At 28.2% G+C, this 14024-nt stretch overlaps 1 protein-coding gene across 1 annotated transcript; it reads left to right on the top strand.

The window, feature by feature from the left end:
• Nucleotides 1-1852: 1852 nt before the first annotated feature.
• LOC145742337 (uncharacterized) lies at nucleotides 1853-13675 on the top strand. The gene is made up of 13 exons (XM_082560118.1): nucleotides 1853-4252; nucleotides 9442-9553; nucleotides 9685-9779; nucleotides 10074-10177; nucleotides 10279-10381; nucleotides 10538-10612; nucleotides 10811-10897; nucleotides 11369-11525; nucleotides 11617-11758; nucleotides 12049-12193; nucleotides 12301-12450; nucleotides 12544-12653; nucleotides 12750-13675. Exons 1-13 carry the CDS (start codon nucleotides 1853-1855, stop codon nucleotides 12919-12921), a joined length of 3852 nt encoding a protein of 1283 aa, XP_082416244.1. The 3' UTR covers nucleotides 12922-13675.
• The last annotated feature ends 349 nt before the right edge of the window (nucleotides 13676-14024 follow it).

The raw sequence follows: 14024 nt of genomic DNA, 5'->3' as shown, positions 1-14024 counted from the left end.
GTTGAATAAAACCTCATGCCTTTTGCCCTACTTGCAATATGCAGTTTGAAGTTAGGTCACGTGATTACAGAGCAAAATTCAGTCACGTGACCATCAATATAGCTGTCACGTGACTTTGAGATCAATCGCTAGCCGTGTTTGTTATTTCTTCGCGTCGACATTCGCTAAACGACTTAGCCAATACCGCAAGCCTCAAAATGTAACTCTTTAACGGCCGAAACATGGTAATCCGTTTTTACTATCCTACACATACTTATGTCGTCGATGGTGAAAGGTTATCGCATTTGTAATTAGTCTGCTTCTCTGTTTTATGTCTTGCTACCGAGAATGAGGCTGTCAAGAAATGCATGCGACTGCAGTTGTGTTATAAATAGATGCAATCTAGGCTACTAGTAATTGGAATTTCTCGCCTTACTTATGCAGTAACAGTTTGCCAACTGTTATTAATCTCAGTCAGTTGTTTGTCATTTATACTGAAGCAACTAGAGAGTTTTTTGTGGATTTTTGTGCCGTAGTCAAAACTTTAAGCTAGAATTTGTTTTTGTGTATTTAATTTCTTTTTGATAGCAGATTTATTAGTATGCGATACAAAAGTTTTTAAAATTTATAACGTTATAGATAACTAACTTATACTTAAAAATAGTTATTAGCTAGTCATGTTTTAGCATTAAACGTCCTAATTTAAATCGAAAATAGGTTTGCAATAAGTTATCATGGCAGTATTTAAATGCTATTTTTAAAAAGCGTGTTACTAAAATTTGTAATTAATATTTTTTGGTAATTGTATTTTTGACATTAAAAAATAATTGATAATAGTATTTTTAACGTAAAAAAATAAGGTTTAAAACTATCTAAGATTTTATTTAATAAATTGATAATAAAGTTTGATACAGTATTTCGCAACAATACTTTTTCGCTTTAATATGAAACTCAAATAGAAAGTATTTTAAGTATTCAGATTGCAGCGAATATTTTGTTTATTTAGAAAGGTATTGTGATGGCATCTACCATTCAAGCGCTTACAATCGGAAACGTTTATTTGAGGTTTTAATATATTTGTCTAAAAGATTATAATGTAGTTATATTTTATAAAAAATTGTGATTCTAAAATAATTTTCTTGTTATATAGAGCAGTATATATTAGTTGATTTTGACTGGTTTTTAGGTAAGGCAAGTCACTAAAAATAACATAAATCCAACAATTTTTATCACCTTTTTTCTTTGTAATTAATTAATATAATTATCAACTCCTTTATTTTGAACAAACACGTTTAAAAGAATGAGTTGTAACACAATCTATCCGCGAAAAAAACAAGTAATAAATTATTAATCCAAAACCACAGACTAGGCTAGGTTTATACGCGCCTTTACTAAAGGTTAAAATATAAACTTAGTATAAAGAATACACACTACATTGTGCAAGTTTGTGTTCTATAAGTTCTTAACCTTTGCGTTAGCCTGCAGCAGGTTTAGGTTAAGTTTTTGTTTATTGAAATGCGCTTAATTTCCGATATGCGTATATTTAGTAAAAAGCTATAGAAAATTTCTATTGAAGATAATTCGGTAGGAACCCAGTTACAGAGTATGAGTTAGTTAAAATGCAAATTGTATTTACATACTGTGTGTTGACATATGCGGTATATATACTGTAGTAACTTATAATTTTCTGTCAAAAGCTTTGTAAATATTTTAGCCAGTCTTAGAAAGTGTATAAAATGTTATTATCAAATATTTTGCTATAAAAATCGTGTGCATATTAATTATTTACAACATGTATTGCGTTTATTTGTTGAAAACTTAATTACTTTTCTTTAAATTTTGGCTCAGGTATTTTTTAAGTGAATTTTAAAAAATGTCGATGTTAAGAGATCGTCATCAGTTTACTGCCTCAGAGTTGGGAATTCGGCGCATGCGCAGTCGACACGTGCTCATGCACGCCCTCAGACGAAAAATGTTACACGAAGTAGCGGACGACATTCTACCTCTTTCGTTTACCGACTGGTCGCACGAAAACATTGGAAGTAATTTTGATTTTTCACCGGACGCGGTAAGCCGACCCCCCGCCGCGATCGTGCATAACTCCCGAAGTCCGAGAGGTACGAAGTTCAAGGTACGAATTATGCCAGAGTTTAACTACCAAAGCAGTGGCAATCAAAATATAATGCGGAGTAACAATGAGCTCAAAGAGCGACTTGTAAAGACGCATTTTGACGGAAATCGTAATTATGTTGACCCAGACGCCAATTCATTGAAATGGAGTAATGATAACAATACGAAGCTAAGCAGGAAGTATTTGCAAGACAATAGCGAGCTAATTACTCAGAATAAACCCCCGCAAACCGGACTAGATAATAGCGAAGAACAAAAACGCTATCGCAGCTCGATTACATTTCAATGCAATCCCGCTAACTCAAATTCATCCAAAGATTCCAGACAAAGAAACAAAGATTTGGATTATTTTAAATATTCAAAAACATCACCCCGGCCGGGTTTCGAACCGGAAACAATTGATTACAGTTCGAAATATCGCTGTAGCGGCGACGGTGCTGAATTACCCAACCCAGTCCGCAAGGAGATGGCTCCAATTCCTATCCCAGTGTATCACGTGACCGATTCGGGTACTTTTGTTAACAACGTGACGTCATCAGAAAATAAATTACGTCACAGTAGACCTTACGTTCGGAGAATAAGATTGCCGGACAACATCCGCAATCGAAATGTAAAAATTCGCGTCACTCTCCCCAAATCACTTTCGAGTAGTAATGGTGACCGTTTTGGGCATGCGTCACGCCAGGAAACAGTGACGTCAGTGCCACCACAGCGTGACTCGTCGGCGGTGTCATCAGAAGCGTCAACAAATGTAAACAATCGAACTAACAATGGTTTTTATTCATATTCGATTGCTAATAACAGTGATCAATTAAAGAAAAACAATTCAAGAAATTCTTCAGCATATAAAGTCATGTGCGATAAAAACGGAAATAAATCAGAAAATTCAAAAAATTTAAAATCAGAAATAGATTCTTTAGATTTTCAAGATGGCAGAATAGACAAGACCGAAATATCAACCCCTATAGAAAATGCATTAGCAAAAAATGACAGTATCTCAATCGGGGGACCTAATACAATTAACTCTATTAACTGCAACGCATCGAATGCTAATAACAACGATATACGGAAGTCTGCAGCGAGGAATTGTATTCTGCGGAATCTCATGAGGACTAATAATCCAACTGGGAATAACGTTAATTTAAATACAGCAAGGGACAAAACTTTAAATGAAAATTCTACTGTTGTTGTTTCTAATAGCCAACAATTGCGTGATAATGTGTCTGCGAATGAGGATTTCACGACTTTAGACAAATCTCAAGTTTCTGCGAACGATTTTCAGTTACAAGAAACAAATAACATAAGTCGTGATTTAAATGAAAACATTACTGATAATTTTAGGGGTACTTTATCAAACAACTTATTTAAAAACATAGAAAGTAATTTGGATGGTCATTCTATATCTCGAGATGAATATAACACTGAAAATGGGGTTATTAAAAGTCAAGTTTTTACTGCTTCCACTAAAAAAGACGAACCTAATCAAATTTTCGACCAAGAAATCCGCACCGAGACGCTGCCCGGACTTTCTCTCGAAAACGGCGAAAGCGAAAAAAGCGAAAAAGGCGAAGAGAGAAAGGCGGGATCACGTGACTCGAACGGAGAGAACTATACAGAAACGGATTCCTCCGTAGAAACTAAACAGCAAAATATGTCGACCGCAGTAGTAGGGATAAATTGTCCCCGTATTTATTCGGATAACTCTATAGAATTCGGGACTAGTTTTCCAGAAGAGTCTACGAGTTTTTCGAATATTTTTAACAATTATTCGAGGCCTAATGAGCACGAATTAAACAAAAAAGTGCCACATTTTTATGAGGATTTAAAGAAAGAAGAAGATAATATTAAAAATGAAAACGTATCGAAGGACTTTGATCTTGGATCCGAGAAAGTGGAGACGGACTTAAATATCAAAGATTCCAAAATCGACAATTTAAAAAAGGGTAATATTACAGCTTTACAAACTGAAATATTGCAGGAAAAAATACCAGAAAAATCAGCAGAAATTGTTACTGAAATTTCCAAAAATTTAGATGACAAAATAATAAATAAAGAAACGGATGTAAATAGTTTTACTCAAAACGAGAATGACGTATCAACGGAAATTGAGAATAAATCATCTGTAGATGAAGCTGCAAATAAGGTAAGAGTTCACAATTTTTTTTATTGACTGTAAAAAAAAGAGATTTAAGCGGCGAGGTACGGGGTTTGATTCTGACAGCTGCCTATCGTAGCATAGCATTATTGCAATAGTTTTTTTATCTTTTTTTTATGGAAAATACGGGTTAATTAAGGGAAAATTAAACTAAATAAAAAAGTTATTTTATATATATATTAATGAGAGTAATAAGTTACTTATAAATAAAGGCTATACTAAACCTAAAACGAAAGTGGTTTAACATTTTAAATGTCGACATATATCAACATACTAACTTTTAGTAATAAAAAAGTACTATTTGTATGATTTATGTGGTACACCATAAAAAAACACATGTAAATATAGCCCAATAAAATCCCATATATTTGCAAAACAAAAATTCGAAAAAACATTAGAAATTTTCAATCTATGAATAATGTATTGTTGTTGTTTTAAATGCATTACGTTATAAAGCCTACGCAGAAAACGCATTGACGCTATATACATATGTGTATTAATACCTTATGATGGTTAATTTGGTTTTGCTAAACCGGATTAACATGTATTCTACGTGTTTTCTGTTTTGCAATTTGGATAGTCTTGGTTTTCACGTATAGGTGATAATATCGGTTCTGACATTTTTGAATTTATGAATCATGTATTATAAGCTGTTTGTTTGAAAGTTATATAAACATGATAACAATATACAATTGTTGAATTATGTGTATTTTACGGTTTTCTTAAAATTAATCGTTACTTTTACGGTTTTGTAAAAAATCTTATTAATTTTTAAAATTTTTTGGAGAACCGTAAACTAAACATGATTTTAACTTTCTTAACCTCAATAATAAATCGTTTTAAAATTTAAAAAATATTTGTGTATTGGGGTAATAGATGTATATCTATTTAGAACCATATAATTTACGAATTTTATAAGGCATTTAAATGCTAATCTCTGTCATTTTATTGTTATAAGGAAATTATAGATATCTTTTAATTTAGTAACGCCCCATTTTAATTTATTAGTCTTTGAAACTTATTTTTAAAACTACTTATTTTTAAAACTACTTAATCTATAATTAAGAAAGGTATGCAATTTTCAAATATAATTTTAAAAAAGACATTTTTTACAACTTTTTTAAATGTTAACTATAGTTTAAATGCCAAATTAGAAATTTTATCATAACATCTCATATCAAGATAACGCAAATTCTTAGGTTATTGCTTCTTAAAAAAGGCACAAATATATTAAATATGACGTCAAACGCGTCATCGACACCATGACTTTGAATTATTATTATTTTAACCTTTTTTCTATGAATAATTCTAAAAACATTTTTGTAAAATATTCAAAAAATAAAAACTCAAAAATTTAAAGTAAAAAATTTGAACTTGATTTCTAATGACCTCTTATTATAAAGTTAAATAGCGAAAAAAATTTCAGTTTTTGTGACGTCATGTCCTCTATTTACTCAATTTATGACGTCAGCAAAATTGTTTTTTTTTTAATAAACCCGGTCGTCGTTATAATATAGGGAAATGGTAATATACGTAACAGAATTTTAATAAATCGTTTTGGCTGGTTTCTATTAAATTTAAAGAGAAAATTTAAATGAACATTTTTTTTAATGATGTTTATAAGTAAAAATATATTTGATGAATTACTTAATGCGATTTTAATGTGTGCTTTAATGTATGTTTAGTATAAAACGTAGTTAAGTTAAGTTCAAATTAATAGTTTTGTTGGTTTAGTATTTATATTTAAATATTCGTTTCAAGTAAAGTAAATAGTTTAAGTGTTTTAATAAAATGCACACATAAGTTGATTTAAATATAATCTTTAGCAAAAAAACAACATATTTCATTGGAAAAATATCTAATTTAAATTTGCGTTTTAAAATTAATTAAAATTAAATTTTTTTTTGAGCGCGTGAAATTAACATTATTTTTTATATTAATGGGTAAATTTATTTGTTTTTTGTAAAGAAATTTTGATTGACAAGCAAAAGTATTGTTTTAAATTTAAAGCAAAATTGTAGATTCAAATCATTCATTTTATAAAACAATTTCTAATCTTGATTTTTAAAAAAATAGTTCTTCATTAATATTTTGCGAAAATTACTTTTTTGTCATCTAAACTTAGTTATATAAAAGTTTAATTCTAAAAATCAATTTAAATTTAGTCAAAAGTATAATATTCTTTAAAAACTAAAACTTAAAAAATATCAAAAACAGAACTGGCATTTGGATTTAATAATTTAAACACCATAACTTTTTTAATAGTTCTAATACAGCATCTGTATTGCTGGTTCTGGATTTAAATTTAATTCTTGTTTACATTTTTTATTACCACGTGCCAGTTTCTATTGTTCATAGGTGTTAACACCGTCTATAGACATTCATTGTTAGCACAGTTACCTAGTAGCAGGCTATATAATAGTAAAGTACGACAGTATGATTTTATTAAAGAGTTTAGTTAACAAGCGATGGTACTAAATAGTTATTAGTATAATAATGATGCGATAATATAAGGTAGTTTATTGAATTAGTATGCAATTTTTTAAGAGATTAATAATTTAATATAAATAGGCAACAGTTTGATAATTTTAGAATTTTTTATAGACTACCGTTGCAAAAATGTTAGATTTTTAGACAGAAAATCTATATGTTAATTAACCGCCTTTTAAACCCCAATTTAAATTGATTGATTTGTCGAAATTCGATTGAATAATGGTGGTTCATACATTGGTTTCTGTAAATGTCATTTTAAATCAATATTAGACAAAGTGTTTTAAGATAAGGGACATCTTATATAATTTTTCGCAATAAAAATAAGCTCATGCCTAATGTGTAGACTAAATCATAGCGTTGTTTTAATTTTGGTCTACTTTAGAACATCTATTTTTAGATAAACACACGAAAATCGAAAATATAAAACTCAAAGAAATATTTAAACAATTTAAAATATTTCGTTAAAAACAAAATCCCACACGTTTTTTTAACAGTGACTACGTACGGTGGTAAAAAGAATTTTTTAGGTGATTTAATAAAGGGCATTTTTTCTATGAGGTGTTTTACGCATTATTTTAGTTTTAGGTTTTTTAAAAAGGTTAACGTTAACGTCTTAGTGAGAATAGATAGTTTTAACCTATTTTTAAATGAAGTGTTTTAATTATCAAGTTTCAATAGATTATTTAATGTAAACATAGTAACTTAAAATTGTTTAGTGTATTTTTATATCTAATTTAATAAACTATTGCGTTGTCTAGGCAAAAATAACATGTAAATAAATTAATATTATAACAGGATATTAAAAAAATTCTTTTAACAGTTATTAAGTTTGTTAAATTAAGTAAATATACTTATAATGGGTTAAATGCCTTGTATAGTTCAACCATAAATAACAAAAATTTGACAAAAATAGGGCAACGAATTTTAGGATTATAAGTTCAAAAGTTAAAAGCAGAATAGAGTATTGAATTTTGTTGAATAGAAACTTACATAAACTATATCTGTGACGTCCCATTTTTTTTCGGACAAATAAAAAGTTACCGGAAAATGATGGATAATTAATTAGTTAATGTCAATCAATGACATCGTTTAACCCGCGATATATTTATAAGAAAAACAAATTGTAAATGGGTTCCCAGAAAATGAAAGTTTTTTTTAACTTTGTTTTTACAGGTTTTCATTTATGAAAACGAAATTTAATTTTTGTAGGTGCTAACAATAATATGATCCAGTCTTATTTATAGTTGGTAGCAATGAAAAATTCAAATATTTTAGACTTTTATTTGAACGACTAGTTTCTAAATTTAAAGTTTAGTGAAATATAACAAAATAAAAATAAAGTCTAGCTTAAAACTTAATTATGGTAGTAATTTAATCAACTTAAACTTTATTATATTTTAGACTTAGAATTTATTTTTGGCGTTTAAATCTGTTTAAAAAAAATAAAATAAATAAAAAAAAACATGGATTTTATAGTACTTAGTTTTACAATTTTTAAATTTTTTGTTACAATTTATATATAATAGAACGGTATTTTCAATTCTTTGCTGGCATTTTTTCTTAAAAGCACTTTTTAATTAAACCCTTAAATAAATACACCGCGGCATCAAGCGTGCCATGCCTCATATCTGGTATGAGTAGTTTCGTTATTTTTCTGACTTTATATATAAAGCAACCGTTTCTTTATAGAATTTAGTTTTTCGGACAGTGTATAAGTAAGACAATGGTGGAAATTTGCTGATTCAGTTTTAACTTTAAGTTATTTTTGTATTGTTTTTTATTTAGAACTTTTACATTTTTTATTTTAGTAATTCAGATACCAAAAATAAGATGATAATATTTTTTACCTTAACCAAGCGGTTTTTAGTATGCAGAATTAATATTCAATACTTCACCTAGGAGGGTTTGAACCTAAGAAATTCTTTAGTAAAATTTATGGAAAAAAATAATTAAAAAAAATTGTTTTATAGAAATACTGACAATAAGTTAATAAAAAAAATTTGTAAAAATGTTGCTAATTGCAAATCACTTTGATGAGATGGATTGTAGTTTAAATGAAGAAGTTTTTGTGGCAAATATTTTAAAGGATGATTCAATCGTAAGTTGGGTGCAATGGGGTTCGAACCATAAATATCGGGGGTTAAAATAATACATTTAAAAAAAAAATAATAAGTTATTTATTGAGTTTAAAAATATAAAAAAACAGTCTAAAATTAATTTAATTTTATTAGAACCAAAAAAATGTTATAAAATGCAAAAATTAAATTTTTTTAATAAAAAATTTCTGTATTAAAATTTGCGAATATGCAACGTGCGAAGCGTCAGATTCGCCTGTTTAAATATTTAAACCCGGTCCGTTTATGACGTCATGCATAACGTCATACATGGCATTTGGTGTCAAATACGTTAATTGTGCGTATAAGGATATGTCATATAGGTGAAAGGTTTAAAATGGGTCCAAAATCTAGTGATTCATATAAATATTGATAAGTTAATATAGTTTAAACTAGGTTGAGTTATTAATATAAATTTGTGTCATGTTGTATTTCATTCATAAAGCATTTAAAAGTGTGTTTATTCAAATTAATTTTAGATTTAAATCAGTTATTTTTAAGAATAGTAAATATTTAATTCTTTTGATTGTACTTTTTAATTAACTTTTAAACATTATTTTTTATTTTCAGTTTACCACCAATACAACTAAACCTTCATCTCCTGTCAACACAAAAAACGAAAAAAATCTAAGTCTAAAAATTCCTAAATTTTATTTTCCGAAAGGGCAACCCTGCTTAAAAGGTAAAAATTATTTGACAACACTGTTTCTAACAAAATATTTTTACATAAATTTTCTAATACACTTCTATTTATTAATTTTTTTAAATTTATAATTTTTATTTCGTGTCAAATGTATTTGTTTATATCTTAAGGCACTGTTGAATCTACTATTGCAAAGATAGAAGAAGCTTTTAATAAGATCGGGAAAGAAAAGTTGACGCGCCGGGAGTTAGGACCAATTGCCGGGGTAAGTTATCACCCTTCCATATTCATTTATCCTCGATGTAAAAAGGCAAACTTTCGCACCCTAAAAATAAACTCATGTTTTTTAGTGTATTTTATATTTTTCTATTGGTACGTGACTAGTATGTTGTAATAAGGTTGAACGGTAGAGCTTCAAATTTTCAGTTTCCGCTTTTTTAAGGAAACTGAAACCTTTGCATACATGCTGCACGTACTTGCATAAAAGTTAATTAAAATTCATTTTTAATTAAAAAGTTTTAATAATTTTTTTTTAATTTTAATTATTTTACTTTTTTAGGCTTGTGGTTTGAGCGCCTACTGGAAGTCAGCGATCTTTAAAGCTTCGAACAACTCTAACCTCAACACTGTAACCAGAAATGACGTCATCACGATGTGGAAAAAGTAAGATTTCTATGTCAAATTTTCCTATGAGACATTGTATTTTGCCAAGTAAATAATATTAGTTTGAGTTTAAAATTGTTACATTTTTTTCTTTTTGTTAGGGTGACTTTATGTAACCATGACGACGCTTCTCGTTTTATTTCGATGTTGGCGAAGAAGGGAAACTCGTATCTCGAATTCGACGATTTTTTAGTTTTATTACAGGTAAAAAAATTGACAAAAAATAATTTATTTAAACAAATTAATCAAACAAAAAAAGCTAAATATATTTTTGATATTAATTTCGTATGTGTATCTCATTGTTTGAAATTTTTAACTTTTTTTTTTATAAGTTTTTAATTTTTTCTAACTTTTTTTTAGGATATAGTTGAAGGTCATCCTGGTTTAGTTTTTCTTCGCGATGCACCAGAATTTCACACAAGATATATGAATACTGTAAGTACCAAGTTGTTGTTTGTAAAAAACAACTTTATTAATTCTAAAAGGTAAAACAAATTGCCATCTGTATAAGAGCATTTACTTTAATAATTATATCATATTTTTTAAAGGATTTTTAAAAGGAATTATTGTATTTTTGATATATTTTGGTATTTTTATTAAAGAAATAAAAATTATAAATATTTTTTGTTTTAGGTAATAGCTCGTATATTTTATCAAGTAAATAGATCATGGTCTGGACAAATAACTGTTAATGAACTTCGCAAAAGTAACTTTTTATCGGTAAGTCAAAATTTATTTTAAAATATAATTTTTTTTATGAATTAATATAGATTAAAATACAATAATAGAAAATGTGAAAAAAATTTTTACAAAACACTTTAGAAATATTTTTTTTTTTAATACAAGAAATTTTTTTTAAAAAACATGCAAAAATTATTTTTTTAAATTTAGGCAGTTTTATTTTCTCAATGTAAAGTAATAACTTATTTAAGTATTATGTTTCTGACTTATTGTTTATTTACCGATACACTTATATGCGTAATATTATTGTATGCATGACTAACTTATTTGTTGCGTTTTTGGCATTTAGTTATTTGGACTTTGCGCGTAACTAATATCTGGTATTTCTAATTAAAATATGTGATACTTAATTTGCATTTGGTTTAAATGTTAATTGTTGCATACATTGTAATGTAAGGGGAAAAATGAATTCATTTTAACCTTTTTTTTAAAATTTTTTATTTTTTTTAGATATTGTCTTTACTTGATGATGAAGAAGATATAAACGCCATCACAGAATATTTTTCGTACGAGCATTTTTATGTTATTTATTGCAAGTTTTGGGAGTTGGACATGGATCATGATTTGATCATCGACAAAGCTGACTTTTTAAGACATTCCAACGGAGGTATTATATGATATCTATGTTTATTTTTATGATTTCTATGTGAATTTTATTTTTTTCTTATTTTTAGTAATATTTATTTTTTTAAATTTAGCTTTATCAAGTCGTCTTATCGACCGAGTGCTCTGTGGCGCCGTCACGCGGTGGGATGCGTCCGACCATCGAAGTGGGAAGATGTCGTACGTGGACTTTGTTTGGTTTCTTATTTCCGAGGAAGACAAAACGTCAGCTACGAGGTTAGTGTGACGTTATTCTTTTATCATTATGACGTCATTTTAGCTAATTTAAATACATTTCACAAAAAACATATTATTTTTTTATAAAAAAATATCTGTAGGCAGCTGGAATCGTACCCATAACATCAAGGCTAAAATATTTTTTATTTTTGCTTTGTTTAGTTTTTATATTCTTGGTCAACGGTAGGAATCGAACCTGTGACTCTAGGTTTTTAAAACGCGGTGCAATTAATGCATTGGTTTTAAATCTAAAAAAATAAATTTCGAAAACCAATAATTTTTTATTTTAGTATTGAATATTGGTTTCGTTGTATGGATATAAATGGAGATGGAATGATATCAATGTATGAGATGGAATTCTTTTATGAGGAACAGATGAGAAAATTGGAACAACTTGATATCGAACCTCTTCCGTTTGAAGATTGCATTTGTCAGGTAACAACATTTAATTTTTACAAAATTTTTAATTTTTATTTTTAATTTAATTTTTTAATTTTTAATAATTAATTATTTTAATAATTAATTATTTTCGATTTATTTAGATGTTAGATATGGTGAAACCTGTACACCCAGATTTTATAACTTTAAAAGACCTGAAAAATTGCAAGATGGCTAACTTGTTTTTTGACACTTTCTTTAACGTTGAAAAATATTTAGGAAATGAACAAAAAGACCCTTTTGCGCCACCTAAGGTATTACGAATGCTTACTTTAAAAGTGTTTACTTTTTTGTTTTTAACTTTTTTTTTTAAATTTGATTTTTAAAATTTTTTGATGACGTCATAGGACCACGATTCTTCTTTGTGCGAACCTTCCGATTGGGAAAAATACGCGGCGGAAGAATACGAGATATTGGTCGCGGAGGAACAGGGAAACGAGGGCAACAACATGGAACTGTAAGTAGTTCCTAAGAGTTTACATTTTAAACTATTTTGCTAAAATAAATTAAGTTTGTAAAAATTTTTTACAAACTTTTTTTTTTTTTTTTTTAGAACTTATGAAGAAGAAGAAGTCGATCCATTGGTTGAGGAAGAATTAAGAAATCTTGGTATCGTAACTGACATGGCTTCACTTGGGGCTCATGATCATCATCTAGCGAACACGAGAAAACGAGAACGATACAGCGTTGAGGAAGCAAATGCGCTTGACCCAGTTAAAAGCTGATTTTCGGGCAAACTTAGTTTTCGAGGATTCAAAATCATGATTCGAATTTAGTCCGAATCGTCTTGAGAGTTGTTACAGCACGGGGGAACTCCCTTGGAAGTAAAAACTTTAACAGTGTCGGCTCTTTTGAAAAATGATGTCGTTGGGCGTTTTTCACGTGTTTTAAATCAAGCGAACGAACGTTGGATTGTTATTGCTGTAAAAGTAATTTAAAACTTACAGTAGCAGCAATTTCGGCATCAAAAGAGCCAACAATTTTTTGTTTTTTAATTTTTTGTTTTTCTATTTGTCTGTGAATGAATTTGTCTAATTATACTTGGAGAAGTTACTTTAAGCATTTTACAACACTGTTTATATGTTGTTTTGTACTAAGTTGGTAGCGACTTTTAAATATATTGAGATGCCCATTATATTAAATATCTCAAATTGCCTCGTTAGAAAAATTATTTATTTTCTATTTTTTCTAAAAATTAAATAAAAAAAATATTATCTGCCCACTGTGTTGCTCCGTATCAAGTTTAAAATATGTAAGTTGCTGCGTTCAAGCGATTAAAAAAAAAAATTCCATCCTAAAATTCAAGAGTTTAAATGAAAAATTAAATTTAAAATAATAATTTTTAATTTTATGCAATTTCAGTATTTACATGTTTTTGTAGGTATTACAAATTTGAAAAATGTATTTAATTTTGCAAATATTTTTTATTACATGTGTGCTTTTGGTTAAAAATGACATTAAATTTTATTTAAAATCGTAGTTTTGTAATTTTGAGTTATGTTTAGGTCGGTAGTGGGGCAAGTTTGTTTGTCAAAAAGGAATTAGAGCGCCCTCTTACGTCCACTAGCTCTTATACTCATAATTGCATGGTTTTACTATTACAACTACATTAGTTGGTCATTTTGGTTACAATTTACCAGATAAACCGATTTAATGTATATATTTTATATAAGGCTAATTAATTAAACAGGGCATATTATTTTTACTATGATAAATATTATCTTATAGCTCTTATTAACCGAAATTCGCACACTTTTTGAGATGACAAGATTAATTTTAAAGTACACAGTAGAAAACATACTTTTATGTTCAGACTAAAAATCCAACA

This window comes from Corella eumyota, chromosome 2 (assembly GCF_963082875.1).
Source record: "Corella eumyota chromosome 2, kaCorEumy4.1, whole genome shotgun sequence".
Taxonomy (NCBI): domain Eukaryota; kingdom Metazoa; phylum Chordata; class Ascidiacea; order Phlebobranchia; family Corellidae; genus Corella; species Corella eumyota.
Note: the sequence above shows the minus strand (reverse complement) of the source record. Positions and strands in the feature narration are given on the sequence as shown.

Coding starts and splice junctions, on each gene's coding strand:
- LOC145742337 (XM_082560118.1), top strand. CDS start 1,853: ATGTCGATGTTAAGAGATCGTCATCAGTTTACTGCCTCAGAGTTGGGA. Junction 9,780..10,073: donor AGTTAGGACCAATTGCCGGG/GTAAGTTATCAC, acceptor TTACTTTTTTAG/GCTTGTGGTTTGAGCGCCTA. Junction 11,526..11,616: donor TTTAAGACATTCCAACGGAG/GTATTATATGAT, acceptor TTTTAAATTTAG/CTTTATCAAGTCGTCTTATC.